The sequence below is a fragment of the Sapajus apella genome, unplaced genomic scaffold (genome assembly GCF_009761245.1).
Source record: "Sapajus apella isolate SASKATOON/1434 unplaced genomic scaffold, GSC_monkey_1.0 scaffold24, whole genome shotgun sequence".
Taxonomy (NCBI): Eukaryota; Metazoa; Chordata; class Mammalia; order Primates; family Cebidae; genus Sapajus; species Sapajus apella.
The window spans coordinates 14,327,495-14,344,776 of record NW_022436964.1 but is presented as its reverse complement, the minus strand read 5'-3'; the positions used below and the strand labels follow the sequence as shown (position 1 = coordinate 14,344,776).

The 17,282-nt window shown below is 43.2% G+C and overlaps 1 protein-coding gene across 20 annotated transcripts in view; it reads right to left on the bottom strand.

Annotated features, from left to right (window-relative positions):
* TRPM3 (transient receptor potential cation channel subfamily M member 3) overlaps positions 1 to 17,282 on the bottom strand; it is a 921,715-nt gene that overhangs the window by 10,238 nt on the left and 894,195 nt on the right. For all 20 annotated transcript variants that reach the window (XM_032290701.1, XM_032290713.1, XM_032290703.1 and 17 more), the window contains 3 exons: positions 13,962 to 14,112; positions 13,646 to 13,845; positions 10,376 to 10,508 (listed from right to left, as the gene is read on the bottom strand). In XM_032290701.1, the coding sequence (XP_032146592.1) occupies positions 10,376 to 10,508; positions 13,646 to 13,845; positions 13,962 to 14,112 (484 nt within the window). The remainder of the gene's footprint in view (positions 1 to 10,375; positions 10,509 to 13,645; positions 13,846 to 13,961; positions 14,113 to 17,282) is intronic.

Genomic DNA, 17,282 nt, shown 5'->3' with positions numbered 1-17,282 from the left:
TGTGGGAATTAGGCTGGGTCCTGGCAGTCTGTGGGGGTGGGGGTGAGGTGTTAATGACAGGAACACCTCTATTAGGGAAGCACATACATTTCAATGCCAGAAGCAGGTATAATACAAGAGGCATGTGGATCTCTGAGAGACCTGTAGGCTTCTTAAAAACCTCCTCTCCTGCTGGCCAGGAGCATGGGGGTGTGACTCCTCTGCCTTGGGGCACATTTCTGCCTCTCTAAGGGCCCCAATCCCCACTCTGCTTTTATCCTTCCGCTTCCCTTCACCCAGCCGAAGGTCCCAGCCTGCCCTCAGGAGCCCTCCTTGTCATTTTTTCTTATGCTCCCTCCTGCTGCCCCATAACCAACCCAGCACATTTCAGGGGCCAGGCACACTCTGCCACCATGCCCAGGTGTATTCTCAGAAGACTTGTACATTGAGCCATTCTGTATCTGGCAAGCTCAATGCCATGCACTCAGCTGACACAGTTAATTCAGAAGGAAAATACAGCTTTTCCCTCTGTCACTTCATTTTGTCATATAAACATAGCCAAAGAAACAAAATTACTTAAAATAACAAGTTTGTGCATCTCATAGACTTGCAATTACTTTTTCACCATCTAGCCTATGGAGTTTGATTTTGCAAGTACTGTAGTTAATTATTTTGCAATGCAATAATTTATTATATTTATTTATTTTTGAGTTAACGTTTCATTCTGTTACCCAGGCTGAAAGGCAGTGGTGCAAATATGGCTCACTGCAGCCTTGACTTCCAAGGCTCAAGTGATTCTCCTACTTTAGACTCCCAAGTAGCTGGGACTATAGGTGAGCATCACCATGCCCAGCTAACTTTTGAAATTTTTTTTGTAGCAATGGGGTCCTATTATGTTGCTCAGGCTGGGCTTGAACTCCTGGGCTCAAGCAATCCTCCCGCCTCGGCCTCCCAAAGTGCTGGTCTTACAGGCATGAGCCACCACGCCTAGCCAATAAACTTTGTTAAGTACATAAAACACTTGTTCATTTAAGTCCAGAGGAGGACAGATCATGCATTTCTGTAGCACGAGATGTTTTGCTTAACATACTTTAGGTATTGGGTCTCACTAGCTCTCTCATGCTAGGAGAGTAAAAAGAGGCAGGGTCATTTTATTTCTCCTCCCTTTCTCACTGGAGCCCAGTGTGTAACAGGTTGGTAATGACAGAGATGAAGTTGCTGTTTTGACCTAACTGCATGTGGTCACTGGTCTGAGTGCTCTGAGGTATCTCCTTGCCATTGCCTGTGCTGTGGGGGCCTCTCTGCCCACATCCTGCCCTCCACCTTCAGCCCCAGGATCCAACGCTATAGAGAAAATGTGTAGGTGAGAGGCAGGGCTGATGCAGCAACAACAGGTAACAGAAGAGTCAGGACCTAAAAAGCCATGTGTCCCTATAGCCCCAGCTACTCAAGAGGCTGAGGTGGAAAAATGGCTTGAGCCCTGGAGCTCAAGGCTGCAGCGAGCTATGACTGTAGCACAGCACCACAGACAGCCTGGGCAACACAGGGAGATCCTGCCTCTTTTTATTTAGTATTTATTTTTATTTTACTTTTTTTCCTGAGACAGGGTCTTACTCTGTCACCCAGGCTGGAGTGCAGAGGCACGATCACAGTTTGCTGTAGTCTTGACCTCCTGGGGCTCAGGCAATCCTCCACTGCAGCCTCCTGAGTAGCTGGAACCACAGGCATGCACCACGACGCCCAGCTAATTTTTGTACTTTTTGTAGAGACAGGGTTTCACCATGTTGTCCAGGCTGGTCTCAAACTCCTGATCTCAAGTGATCGATCATCCACCTCAGCCTCTCAAAGTGCTGGGATTTTTACAGGCAGGAGCCACTGCACTCAGCATTTTTTTTCCCCCACAAAGAAGAGTCAGGACCTGGTTGCCTGGATGTAGGCAGTAAACTGGACACAAACTGAGTAGCCAAAGGAGATGACAGGATGGCAGAGCAGTGCAGGAGGAAGAGTCTCCTCAGGGAAAGAGAAGGTACATGGGAAAGCCCCAAGAGTGAAGAGGCGTGGCTGCAGGGCATGGAACCAGGAGACAGAACGCTGTTGGAACAGGGCCAAGCAACTGTTCTTACCAAACCTTAACGCTCCCATGGACTCAGATGGGCTGAAAGGTAAGGCTTGACCAAAATAATAATGGACTGTTTTCTCCATTTTCTCCCAGAATTCTGGGTGTGTTTAACCACCTAAATGTATGATCATTTAGGTCATGGACTTAACTGATAAGAGTTTAATATAGGGGTTATAAAAGAATTTAAAAGTCCTAGAGTTAAGGTTACATATGTTTGTTTCATAACTAGAATGCTCCCTTGAATCTTTAAAAGAAATTTTTTCAGGTTGGGTGCAGTGGGTCACACCTGTAATCCCCGCACTTTGGGAGGCTGAGGAAGATGGATCACTTGAGCCCAGGAGTTTAAGACCAGCCTGGGCAACATGAGGAGACACAGTTTCTACAGAAATGCAAAGATCAGCTGGGTGTTGTGGTATATGCCTGTAGTCCCAGGTACTTGGGAGGCCAAGATAGGAGGATCACTTGAGCCTAGGAGATTGAGGCAGTGGTGAGCCCAGATGGTGCCACTGTACTCCAGCCTGGGTGACACAGTGAGACCCTGTCTCAAAAAATGAAAAAAAAAAAGTTCAGTGTAAATGGAGAGGTGTCACAGATATAAACAGGCCTGAGGTACACACCAACAGTTTTGGGTCATGATTGTAGTCACTGAGAACTGATTCTGATCAAAGAATTTGGGGGATACAAATGGAGATATATATGGATGATAACAAATTTATGGATAATTTAAGGAGACAGATACCTAAAGTGACTAAGAAAAAAGAGGCACTGCAGAGAGGAGGAGCTGCTATGGGAGGAACTCATTATTGAACGTTCCCTCTTTCAAATCTCCAACCTCAAATGGCTCATTTCTGAATAACTCAAGAGGTTATCAGAGCAGGGACACAATGGGGTGCTGGAAAGCTGTGGGGTGGCCCATGAGAGGAGGCCCAATAGGTAGGTGCAAAACCCCAGCTAAGATGATAACTAGCCTCTTCAGCCAGCAGTATGTCCTCACAGTTTGGAGAAGTAGCTCCTAATTGTGATCTCCAGAAAATAAAAAGAAATGCCAGGAAAACAGCATTCAAAAGATTGTGGTGGCAAAGAGTATTTTGGCTTCCACGTGCAATTCCTTAAGAATTGTTATGCTATTTTATGGAACTTCGCCTTCCTTTCTGATAACCTTGAAATGTGGTGAAAGAAAATGTGGTAAAAGAACAGAGTATTGACTGGCCGTGCCTGTTCTAAATTTCAGACATTCCCTGAGTGCTGGCAGTGGGGTGCATGGAGGATAGGATACAAGCAATCCCGTATTGCATGAATTCAATCCTTGGGGATCCTGTTGGAAAAGGGAACACAGGTTTCCAATCAAAGGCAATGATGCAGAACAGTTATAGCAAATTCCTGCTTATCCACAGTCTCATATCTAACCTATGAATTATTAAGTCCTTTAGGGCCACCTACCCTTCCCTTTGGGTTAATTATCCTTCTCATTAACTCTGGGGAGAAAAAGAGAAACAAGTTTAAACTTATTCAGTGCAGAGACCAAAGATTAGCTTTGGAAAAAGATATGGTGGGAGGTGGATGAAGCTCAGCTTTTTGGCTTAAGCTGATTCAAAAACATATTATGAATTTCATATATCCTAAGTCATTTCAATCTGCCATTGTAATGAAAAATTTTAAGTTGAATATACTATTTTTTCTGACTTTTTACTTAATTTTGTGGGTACATAGTAGGTGTATGTATATATTTATGGGGTACATGAGATGTTTTGACACAGGCATGCGAGCTGAAATGAGCACATCATGGAGAGTGAGGTATCCATCCTCTCAATCATTTATCCTTTCAGTTACAAATAAGCCAATTACATTCTTTATTTTAAAATATACAATTAAGTTATTATTGAGTATATTCACCCCATTGTGCTATCAAATAGTAGGTCTTATTCATTCTTTCTATTTTTTTTTGTTCCTATTAACCATTCCCTCCCCTCTCCAACCCCACACTACCCTTCCCAGCCTCTGGAAACCATCCTTCGACTCTTTATGCCCATGAGTTCAATTGATTTGAATTTTAGGTCCCACAAATAAGCAAGAACATGTGATGTTTGTCTTTCTGTGCCTGGCCTTGAATATACTATTAATAGTTATGTTTCTATCACTTTTTGGATCTAGGTACAATGAAAAAGGGCAAAAAACCTTACTTGTTTGGGGAAGAATGCTAAATTAAAAGATGACATTAGGAACAGTGCTAAATCCTTGCTTTTGCTTAAATGTTGCCATCAAGGAGAAAATTCAAACCTCAAACTTCCTCTGACAAGTGAAGCCTGGCAGGTTGGGTGATGGTGGGATGATCTGGATGCTTTAATCAAGAGTCTGGGGGATTAAATGCCTATAGGCAGGCAGATCAAGTGTGTCGGGAAAGCAGGCTGGATGTCAGATGATGGAGGCAGGGACTCTGTGGCAGTGGAGAGCATGCCTACTCCAAAGACATATTCAGGATGAATTTTAACAATCACTGCAAGTCCAGCAAAACAGCCCTGTGTGGGCAGATGTTGCCCACAAGCCAGCATTTTTTGAAGTATGCTTTCAGTGGGTTAAAGGAACCCTAAAAGAACTCGCAACTGTGATCACCAGAAAATGTAGGCAACCCTTAAAAACCAATGGGAAATAAAAACAAATGCCAAGAAATTGGAGATAGAAAAAACTTTTCCTGATATTTAAAATTCCTGGATTCTAGAAATTACGTAAATTTGACATAAATTCTGGGCAGCATTATAAAATGGCTCAGTAGTAGGTAATTAAACAGATGGTATTTTTCGATTGCTTAAAAATGATAAGGTTACTTAACAGGAGGTTGCATGAGATCAGTATTAATCTTGCCCCTTTTTTGATAATCAAGACCAACATATTGACATAGATGCACAGTATCTGTGCTGTACCTTGTGGTTTTAGACAGGAGGTTGACATGCTGGGCCACCTGGAGAAATGGGAATACCTAGCTGGCTAATTAACCAAAGGAGAGATGGTAGAGCAATGAGCTGATGTCATCATGAAAGATAGTTTTTGGAGTCATGCCGTGGTCCTCTGACTTGTTTTACCTGATCTGTGCTTGTGAACATTTTGGTGAACTATGTCAAAGATATAGTAAGTGTGGTCATCAAACAAATGATGGCCTAAAATGAACAGGATGAAAAATTAATAGATGAAAAAGTCAGGATCCAAAAATACTTGAGGTGCTGAAATAATGAGCTAAAGGGAAAAAAATAAAGAAAAATTTTATAGTAATAACTATTAAATCTGGATTCCAGGTTAAAACAAACATTTCACAAGAAGAAGTCTGAGGATATTGAATCAGCTCATGTATAAAAGCCCTGGTTTAATTCATTGAAAGTGTACTTGGAACCAAAGATGTGACTTGGTCGCTAAGAATAGTAATATAATTGTATAGCACACCTACTGTGTAGATCAAAAAATAATAATCACCATTTACTGAAAGCATAATACCTCATACATATGTATCTCAGTAACTTTTAATACTCTCTAGTTAAGTCTTAATACTCCATTTTATGAATGGGGACATAGGTTAAGAGGAGTTGAGTAAGTTGCTCAAGGTCACACAGCTAGTTACTGCAGAATTAGTATTAAAATTTTGTTATACTATACTATGCACATTATATTGTGTTCTTTCCATTATACCATGAAGATAATTCCTTGTCCTACTCTATATGTACTAGTCCAGTGCACAGTAGGTGCTCAAAAAAAGTAAATGAATGGATAAAGGAATTAAATTTAGGTTCTGATTACAACACAGGGAATTGAGTTTAGCTTAGACACCACATTTAAAGGATGTTGGCAATTTGAAGTGCATATGGAGAAAGTGAGCAGGGTAGTGGACGATCTGCTGGAAAGTAGGATAAGCAATTAAATAATCATGGGATATCTAGTTTGGAAAAGACACAGCGCCGTGGGGAGATGACAATGATCTTCACATATGTAAAATATTATTTCAGAGAGAAAATAATTTTAATTTTCTTTCTTTCTTTTATTTATTTATTTTAGGCAAGGTCTCATTCAGTTGGCCAGGCTGGAGTGTAGTGGCCCCATCTCTGTTCACTGCAGCCTCCACCTCCCGGGTTCAAGTGATTCTCCTACTTCAGTCCCTCAAGTAGCTGGGATTACAAGATGCCTGCCACCATGCCTGGCTGTTTGTATTTTTAGTAGAGACCGGGTTTCCCCATGTTGGCCAGGCTGGTCTTGAACTCCTGAACTCAGGTGATCTGCCTACCTCAGCGTCTCAAAGTGCTGGGGTTACAGGTGTGAACCACCATGCCCGGCCTTAATTTTCAGATAGAAAAGTCTTTTCCTGTATTCATTTCTAAGACTGATAGCATAGCCAGTTTCTCCTCTTTTCCAGGAGGTATTCAAATCAAGGTTGCGAGTAACTAGATAGTGCACTATTTCAAAGTAGGCTCCCTGTATCCTCTCCTCCTACTCAGGCCTTGCTTGTGTCAGTTGCTCAGAACATGTTTCTTAAGTTGCCATTGGTCAGGTGTGTGGAGGAAACAAGTGCTTTGGGTACAAGCAGTCTGTACTCAGTGACCTCCAGAACAGTTTCCAAATGTAAGATGCCAGGATTTTATATGATTTACAGTGAATAATTCAGCACCATCCTGTCCCAGGTTTGGACTTAAAGGTGTCCATTGTTTTCCATCAGTGGTTCTTAAAGTATGGTTCCCAGACAAGCAGGGTCAACATTACATCAGCATCATCTGGAAACATGTTAGAAATGCATTTTTTGGGCTGGGCGCGGTGGCTCATGCCTGTAATCCCAGCACTTTGGGAGGGTGAGGCAGATGGATCACGAGGTCAAGAGATTGAGACCATCCTGGCCAACGTGGTGAAACCCCAACTCTACTAAAAGTACAAAAATTAGCTGGGCATGGTGGCAGGCACCTGTAGTCCCAGCTACTTGGGAAGCTGAGGCAGGAGAATCACTTGAACCCAGGAGGCAGAGGTTGCAGTGAGCCGAGATTGTGTCCCCGCACTCCAGCCTGGCGACAGAGCAAGACTCTGCCTCAAATTAAAAAAAAAGTGCAATTTTCAGGCTTTACCCCAGACCTAGTGAATCAGAAACTCTAGGGGTGGGAAGGGGGTACCCAGCCAACCTGTGTTGTAGCAAGCCCTCCAGATGATTTTGAGACCTGCTGGAGATTGAGAACTGCTGGGTTGGATGCTTCTGGTCATCCCTGTTGGTATGTACACAAGAATTCAATGAGGCTGCATGTTTCCTGAGGACTAAAGCCCACCTTTTGGGTCCTTAGTGTGTCGCTTACTGCCTGGCAATGGTGAAAGCCTGGTATTCACATATTGAAACAGAACTGAACTCATAAAAAGATAGTGAGCACAGAACTGGATGAAACAGTCATCAAGTATTGGTTATCTTCAGCCAAGAGTCCAAAGCTCCTTGGCAAAAAAAAAAAAAAAAAAAAAAAAACGCCAGTCACCAATGTTGCTTAATAGATGAAAAGCTTGGTTATTAGAGTATAATTATCATTAGTTAGATATTATCCCAAATAAAGCATAGGGCATTGGTTACTCCACTAGCTCATTATATTCTAGAATTTCTCTAGATGCATCAGGGTCATGGCTATATAAAAAAGGGGAAAGACAAGGATTTTTCAGAATCAAGTTCCTATGAGGTGTTAATGATCTCCTGAATTTGTATTTAGCTCTTTACATACCACCGTGCTGCAAAAGTGTGATTGAATAATGATCCATTTAAATGGATAATTACGGGGGTAGCTTTGTATTTCTAAGAAGACTCACCCAAATACAACCTGTTTAAATAACTTGTGTTTTAAGGGCAGTGGCAGGAGGAGGAGTATGAAGCTTATTCTGTAAAGAAGCCCCTTTTCCTAAGTCTTTTAGCAGGACAAAGAGCCAGCTCTTAATGTTGATTTCAAATCCCTGTTATTGGGGTTATCTAATGGGAAGGTAAAACTATATACTATTCTACATACTGTATAGACTACGCACAGCTAATTTAGGTAAATCTAACCATACGTACCTTTCCAAATGTGTGTTTATACATACATATCCATATCCATATCTTTCTCTCACTCAAACGTAAATAGGACAGGTGATTTCACCTGCTGCTACACTCAGGACACGTCCTAGATGTTTGAGACTGGTAATACGGATCTGTTCTTCCCTTGGTTAATTTCTGTTCCCTTGTGCACCCTATGGTGTGTCTGTTGTGCTGAGAGCAATTACAGTGTTGAGAGATGTTATCTTTTGGTTCACTTACAAATGCAAAAAAAACTAACAGCAGCGACAGCAAAAGCATTAAAACTCACCCCCCCCCCCCCCGCCACACACACACAAACAGAAGCAGCAGTATGAAGTGTGGCTTAGGTTTGTTTCTCTGATATCTGGGCTTGGTCATGAGGTCATCTTGGTCCTTTAGGCCCCCACTACTCCAGGTCAATTTAATGGCTAGGACACAGGGAGGGTGGATCTACATTCTGTCCTGGACTTTTGGAAATTGTTCACCTTGGCCATCCTCTTTGAGGATGGAGCTCTGTAATTACCCAGAAAGGAACGGGGCCTTGGGGAAGGAGTAGTCTTAAAGGGTTTGCAGGCATGGGGCCAGAGGCTCAAGTAGATGTACATTAGTTTCTGTTTGTTGTCAGAATTAGTGAAATGGTCACAATTTATTCATATGTGCTGGTGCTGCACCTCCTGGTTCTAGTTCCTCCGGAGGCAAAGTTTTCCTTGCATCTTAACACTCTTTTTTTCCCTAACTCTGTTTCCCACCAGGTCTATGGCTTTTCTGAATTTAAAAAGCATTTCAAAGGCCTGTAGAAAAATGCCTTGTAAACATGTCTGAACAATCGGTAACGTGTCCACATAGCACAGTTTCCGGGGAACTACGTACTTATATGTCCATTAATAAATAGCTTTCTCAAGGCCTCAGAATGAGAAATATCTTCAGACTTTTAGTTCCTTCTTCTGTTTGCCAGAAAATTGCTTTACATTATATCATCATAAAATGTAACAGATGTGCAGCAACAGATGTGTATAAAATCTGTGCATTGCTTTAAACTTTATTAGTATTGGCTGAGTACTGATGGATACAATCACTCAATGGCATATGTGTGTATACCTACTTATCTAGACAGAATTCTTTAAACAAATAAAAGGCCAGGGACAGAATATACCATTTATGTAATTTCTACAGAGCCACTAGAGGAAGTCTGAAGTGGATGAGCAGACAAAATGTCATTTCATGAAAACTGAAGGTGACTGCCTTGAATCTTAGAAGCCTGAGTCATACTGACTAAAGTCATCAATATGTTATGCCTTTCTACACTATTTCTAATTTGCTTCTGCCATCTTTATATTGCAAATGCTTAAAATTTAAAGTTACACCAATGTTTTATAATATTCTGGGTGTTCTTCAGAACAGTGGTTCCCAAATGCTAGGTTCTGAATGTGCCAGCCTGGAATGAAGGTTTTATTAGACTACAGCAAAATAAGAAAAATAAGAAAATGTAAGGGTATTTTCATAAAGCTAGACTTATTAGGTTTAAAATTTCTCTTCTATTTATTTGAAGATTTCTGTCTCTTTCTCTCTCTTTAAAAAAAAAAATACTCTGAGGTATATCCTTCAGTTGGAAGATTTTTTTTATAGTCCTCCTGCCTACCAATGAGATCTAAACGTATATAACCACTGGGTAGAAAAATCTGATTTAATTTTTTGTTTTTATCTTGTTCTATAAAAAGAAAAAAAAAACAATTATGGGTAAAAATCCTAATTATTATTTTAGCTAATTTACAACTCTCTTACTGTCATTTATTCAGAAGGTGTTGGGCACCCATATAAGCCAGGCACTAGGGCTGTTCAACTCCTTTGGAAAAGACATTCAATAGCCTACACAAAACATAAACTGCTGGGGAGCCTAGAGTCGGGTGAGTCTCACTTGGGATTCGTCTGGGTCAGAACTTTCCAATTTCTGGTCTGAGCCTGCAACCTCAGGCTGTCCTGTACTCAAAATTCTCTTCTGTCTGGGAGGACAGCTTCTACTGCCTGCTGGAGAAGCGTAGGATCTGTAAGTCTGGGATTTTGATCTGTAGACACTTTAGGCAAGGTTCTGTTCTTTCACAAGCTCCATGATTTCTCAAACAATAAAAACAGACACAAAAGGTCTCTGTTTTGTGACTGTGTGAATAAACTCAACGGATAAAGCATGCCCCGGCACAGCACATCTGCCGGAGGCATGCGTCCATGAAACACACCTTTCCGAAGTCACTCGTATCCTCTCATCATTGGATGAATTGAACCGATCATCCTTTTCTCTGAAGTATTCTTCTATGCACTGCTCTTCAAAGTCATGTACTTTCTTGAGCTCATCATCAGTTATGAAGAGTTCTATGACAAAAAAAAAAAAAAAAAAAAAGCCATGAGGGAGAGAAGTAAAAGCAATGGCTCTGTTTTGTGAGCCTAATGACAGTCCCAATATAAATCCAGTGGGGAAAGGGGTCCTGGATTCCTTGCCAAGTCTCAAATGAAATCCAAATCCAATTAGGCAACTTCCATCACCATGTTCTTTCTGAACATGAGATTTATTATGGGTCTCTGAAGTTCACCTGAGCATAACTGGTTTACTGCAGGAGCTGGGTAGAATTAGGCAAGCCGTGAGGCTAGGGAAAAAGCTACATCAAGGAAGCTATTCAAAGCATAGAGGTATCTTAAAAGCTCAAAAACTTCTGGGCTGGGGGTGGGGCAGAGAGACATATTGATTGGCCTTACTAAAAGCCCTTTTGCACCCTCCTTCTCCTTTTTTACTTTCCTGCTACTGAGCTGACAAAGCCAAACACAAAATTTCCAGTTTCCCTTGAAGCTAGCGGCAGCCACGAGGACCCAGTTTGGGCCAAGAAACAAAAGTCTGCTGGAAGGAGGGGTGGTGTCTTGGGAAGAGATTTTACTTTCCTGATAAAATATAGAGATTTGGTTGCTTTCTTCTATAGTTTTTCACCGTCCCCTCTTTTTCCTGCCTGGAACATGAACGTGATGACTAGAGGTGAGGCAGATATTTTGTGGCCATGAAACAAGAGAGCACAAAAAGAATAACTGAGCCTAAAAATAGGAGGACTCTGGATCTTTGACTTCAATGAGCTGTTGTTGAGCTCTGGGCTCTTGACTTTTGTTACGTGAAAAAAATGAAGCCTTATTTATTTGTGTTATTGTTAGCCTGGTTTCTGTTATTAAGAGGTAAATGGATTCATAACCGACACAGCAGTAGAAAGAGCCCAGTGGAAAGTTGAACCTTTAATTGGTTTATGAATCAGGGTTAGGGTGAGAGAACTGCTTTGCCAATTGCATCAATGGGACAAGTCCCTCTTCTAATCTCATGCCCTTGAGATGCAATAGGGATTGTCCCAAATGTTTGGAGCCCGGGATTTTAGACCCTCAGAGATTTAGTTTGCTGAGGTGGCTCTTGCTTGCTTTGACACATTAGTCTGAATTTGCCTGGGGTATGGAAAGTATGGATGTAAAAGCAGGTGAGAGGAAAGAAAATACCAGTATTCAGACTGCTTTTGTCAAATACGGGAGGCTTCCTAAGGTGAGGCAGACCTGTATTACAGGGGACACTTGAGATTCACTCATGAAATTCAGAGCATTTTAGCCTGGAAGGAGGGGAATGAAAAGAGGCAGTTTAGAGAGGCCGTCAAATCACAGACGATTGCTCTTGCTGCTATCGCTATTGCTATATTTGAGACTCCAGGGAGTATATTTAATACTTACTCTGCTGGCACTTCATTTAACTTCTTTGGCTATATGTAATGCCTTTTTAGCAAAAATAAAATACTATTTTTTAAAAATTCAATTTTACATTTCAGAGTGCTTTTGTGTCTGAGGCTCTGCCAGAACTTGGCAGTACCCTGGGTTCTTTTAATTAAGACTACAGATGGATAGTGAAAAGTTCAGTTTCCCCGATGGATGTGTACAAGGCAGGGCCCTTGGCCCTGACCTTCATCCTTTCCGACCCAGCCACAGCACTAAAATCTTTCTTCTCTGAAAAAGTGGACATGGCTGTTCTTTTCTTCTGAGCATCCGGTGACCTGGCAATGCTTTTGTTGCTCTCATTGATGATAATGACAAGAAAACCATGCACAGCAGCTGTATGGATCTGGCTCTCACCTAAGCCAGCGTCTGGCTTGTGCAGTCCTCTGGACTTCGGCAAGGGTGTGGGCACTGGAACAGAAATGGATCTCCAGATTGTCCTACTTCCTGCATTGTACTTACAGACACCCCCTTCCTACCTTCCCTGGATAAGTGAGGTTTCTTTTCTACCACAAACGAATCATGCTTTCTTGTAAATTGTTTTGGGACCCTGAGCGAGCCCTCAGCATGTTACTCACTGCAGGCCATCATTCTTTAGAGCATCCTGCCGTCCCTGATTTTGTACCCCAGGCTCCTTCACATTGGCTAGGGTTCCTGAGTCAAGAAGCTTAGGGTTTATTTCATAGGTCATCCACCCTGACCCCTCCAACTTTTCTGTTTGCTTAAATTTGTGTTTCAGATGGATACAGTACAGTGAATTCTGGAATTCCCAGCTCTCTCTAATGTTGATGTCTAAAAACAAGTTGGGCATTGCAAGGTCACGGAGGGTGTTAAGAGCTTCAGAGAAGCTGTTGACCATATCATTTTGGTTTCAAACCTTAGGTATACTGGTGACCCCACAGAGGGAGGTAGACTCCTGGGCTATACTCCCAGGGGCGCTTGCTCAGTAGATTTGACGTAGATGGCCTGTTTGACACACTTTGAGAAACCATAGGAGCTTGTTGGTATGGGGCTGGATTCCCAGTGGTTCTTAATGGAGCGTGGGACCCAAGGGGTATTTAGGAACCTGTGGGAGTTACTAGCATTCCGTGTGTGGAGGCTGGATGTGTCAAACCTCCTGTAATGTGTGGCACGATCCTATGCAATAAGGAATTGTTCCACCTCAATGCTAATAGAACCTCCTGTTAGAAACACTGGGCTGGAAGGTGGATGGTAAAGGGTCTTCTGTTTTGTCCTTCAAGTAACAGAAAGTAGGGCTGGTCTTTTCATGAGGCACAATCTAGACACAATCCCTAAGGTTTAGGAAAATGTTTAAGTCTGGAAAAAGTTATAGGTCCAGAGGTTATTGCTTAAATTGTACATAATGGAGCCTTGGGTGGCATATTGATATGGTTAATGTATTTTGGGTTGAGATCTCTTGGAAAGCAAGACACTTAGAACTTATGAAGGTGCTAAAACAGCCCTGCTGGAGACTGATCATATCTCCCTATGAAAGACTTGAGGCTAAGAGTGCTCTATTTCAGCCTCTACCATCTTCTTTCTGACATTATTTCTCATTCACACCAACTCCCCTATGCCCCAATCCTCTCCAAGCCTTCAGAGCTGTCCATGGTCTGCAGGAGGTGGGAGGACCTAGGTGGCCATGCTGTCCTGCATGATTGCCTATAGGAAGTGGTAGGGAGTTCTGATTTGTGGTGGCTGGGCTGTCACTTGAAGCGTACTCAGGCCGTAGTCCCTTTCATCCGGGTCGCTCTCGTGTTTCCTCCATCGGCAGCACAGGTGCTGGAATATCATGGTCATGTGGCTAAAGATGATCAGTGGTGGGGGCAGAACTGGCCTTTCATGGAAAGTCATGATGAGCTGATACCTCTGAAACTTCCACACTTGGTTGGATATTGATTTTACTTCAAAAAATGTATTGCTAAAATAGAGACCAAAGAGAATCAAGTGAGAAAAACCCACTGTTTTCTGCAGCACTGACTCCCCTTCAGCCCTGCTGTCCTCGTCCACCCCATGTGCCCTGAAGGATCCACTTACTTAAAGACAGCAATGAGGAGGTTGACCAGCAAGATGTTTGCCACTAAGAGGTAGCAGGCCATGATGGCTGGCACGATCCAAGCTCCTGTCTTGCAAGGAGGAAGCTGGATTATTTTACCATCTTCTCGGGTCTCATTCTGTCCACAGGGAGCTGGAGGGAGCAACACAGGCAAGAAATGAGAAACTGTGGCTATTTGAGTTAGGGAAAAAAAAAAAAAAAGAAGATGGATTTGAATGAGGGTTTTAGATGGAAGAAATATAATAGCCATCTCAAGCAGAAAAAAGTTCGAAACAAGCCAAAATTGAAAAATGAGAGCTTCATGAATATCTTGAGGGGCTGCTACTCTGGGTGGGGAGCCCACAGTTCCACTGTGTCCCCAAGTTATCACCTGACCAGAAGAGGGGTGGAGCCACCTGCTTGTTCAGCCTGCCGCTAGGCCTTTACACTGGGTAAGGGGCACTTGGTGCCCCTTCTGAAGCCTGATGAGGACTTCTCTTGGGTGTACCCAAGGAGCAGAGAGTCCCACCACTGGCAAGTTACTTTCAAAATGTGCTGTAGAGGCTGTCAGCCCGACAGCTGTAAGAGTAGCAGCATCTCTGGGCTATTGATTGGGAATTAACACTAGGGCAGCTGTTAACTGCTACAAGAAACAACCTGGGAGCTTCAGCTGCCGATTTGCTGTCTCCATACAGAAGGAACAACACAGGGCAGCTCCTTGGGAAGTATTTAGAGGGCTTGTTGCCCGGTACTCCTGATGGATGGGATTTCGCCAGGAGGGCAATGAGGGGTGATTGGCCAGGATCGTTGAGCTCACAGCCACCCACATTCTTCCAGCAGCATTTCCATTCCAAAAATGTGCTTTTCAGGGCACAGGAAACAAAATCCAACTGCAGTGAATAAATGGGCAAATGAAGAAAAAAAAGTCTGGAGGTGGGGGTGAGGAGGAAGGTGATATGTGGGATTGGCTGAGTCTGAGTAATGTGCTAATGAGGCCTGCTTGGAATTTCCGGGTAAATGCAAGAAAAAAAATCTTTGACAAAGCTTCTTAGTGCTGCACAGACAATGTGGCTCAGGGAGCCAGATGATGCCGTGAGGTGCCAGGCATGGGTGAGGTAGCCCGCCTCTTTAGCCCCCTATAGTGGCTTTAGAACAGAGCTCTTTGCATCTATCTGTAACAGCGGAGAGTGGGGGAGTGGGAGGAGCACCAAGAGGTCTCAGCAGTTGCCACAGGCTGCTTTTGATGATCTGCCAGGGAGATTTGAAAAGTTGACCCAGAATCTACTCGGCTGGAGTACCTGGCAAGAGGCATCCATTCCTTTCTCAAGAGTTTCTGTTGCTAGGCTGCATATTCTACAGTGATTCTCAACCCTGGCTGCCCTGGGGATCACCTGGGGAGCTTTAAAAAATACCAGTGCCCAGCTTGGCTCCAGACAATTGAATCAGAATCTCTGAGGGTGCCCCAGGCATCAGCATTTCTTTTAAAACTTTCTAGGTAATTCTCAATTGCCACGATAGTTGAGCCCACTGAGCTAGAATTAGGCTGGGAAAATTATATAACTTTTGACATGCTCTGAAGCCCAAAATGCATCTTCTCAGCCTATGAGGATTTTAATAACATTAGGACACCAAGAAAATCTTGTGGCCAAGAAAAGATGAGCAAAGTGCTTCCTTTGGTTCTGCCCGCCAAGATGATTGGATGCAGAATCAGGCATTTTTGAGGAGTAAGAATCTTTTTTTTTATTATCAGCAGTTGTGGCACTAAACACCCAAGACAGCCCTGTAAGAGGTCCTGATCATTTCCACCCTTGGGAGGAAAACTCAGCAATGAAGGTACCCTGGCTTTGGCATGCAGTCTAAGTCTGAGAGTGGCTAGCGCTGGGCCACATCTTGCCACCTCCCACCTCTCCCTCTGAGCACAAACCAGACTGAGTTTCTTGCAGTTCCTAGAAATGCCATGTGCTCTCTTACTTCCTGATTTTGAGCCTTGCTGCTTCTTGGCTTCTAAAAGACCCCTTTGCTACCTTGCTCCCATTCACATGCTTCACCTGGGTGAATCCTGCTCATTCTTTAGTGCTCACCTGGCTTTCCAAAGCCCACCCAGCTCCCTTACTGCCCCTTCAAACAAGGACTTGGGTAGGTATCTTTCTTACAATCCCAGAGCACCCTCTGCCTGCCCTCTTGGGGGTCTCTCACACTGTATCACCATTGCCAGTCTGCTCATCTGTATTCTACACAAGATTCCTGGTGGAAAGTTGTTCTTCAGGATTTCCCATCACCTGGCTCAGTGCATACATGTCGCACATCTACATGTACCTGTACAGGATGAGTATTGCATGAATACAGGAGATCATGGGACACAGTCTTGTTGAACACTAGTAGACGTTTCCCATACCTCCGCAGGCCTACTTGTGATGCTTAGTTTTAGCTCTGAGGGGTCATTAGCTCTTTTCTTAGGTTCTTTCCAGAAAACCTGCCCTCAGCTTGGTAAGGAATCTTCTTACACTCAACCAGATTTCAGGGTCTCTGCTACCCACTTGGCCACAGGCCTCGTGAAATCATTGCTTTGTTTTTCTCTCCTCTGTGAAGCTTCTCGCACCTACTCCACCCACTTCTTCCCACCCTGACAGTCTGGTCGGCTGGTTGCTCCTCTATTCTGCCCATTCGTCTGGCTCCTGTTCAGGTCTCTGTGTAGACACCAACAAAGAGCAGAAATAACTGCTTGGGGTAAGTTACAGAACTTACATAATTTTTACAAATGTGGTCCCTGATGTCCATTTCTTGACTCCATTCTGAGAGAATGTAAAATAAACTTGGGAGAGGCAGAGCTCATTTATGCTCCTCTTTATTGAAGGATGGCCATGAAGACACTTCCTCCACTTGGCCCCTATGCCCAGCTGAGAGAGGAAACAAGGAACAATAGGTGTTTGCTTGTTTCAAGTGGTCCATGTGCATTTCCATGGGCTTTCAGAAAGTGCCATCAACATACTTCCAGGTGTCTGCTGAGTTCCTCTGCTTGGTTCCTCAAAGGCCCTCACTAATTAAAATATTGGGCCAGCTTAAAATATATAAACTATATACCATATATATATATATGGGGGGGGGGGGAGAGAGAGAGAGAGAGAGAATCTTAATACCTTTATTGAAGATTTGATTTAATGTCAACAGGACTAGCGCTGGGAGCCTCCTGCCAATCTTTTGGGTATTAGTTTATTCCAGCTTCCCCCACCTTTTTTACTCATCCTGCTTTAGTAGAGGTAGTATTGATTTAGTGTGGGGACATGTATTATAACCAGGCAGACAAGAGTTCAAACCCGGACTCT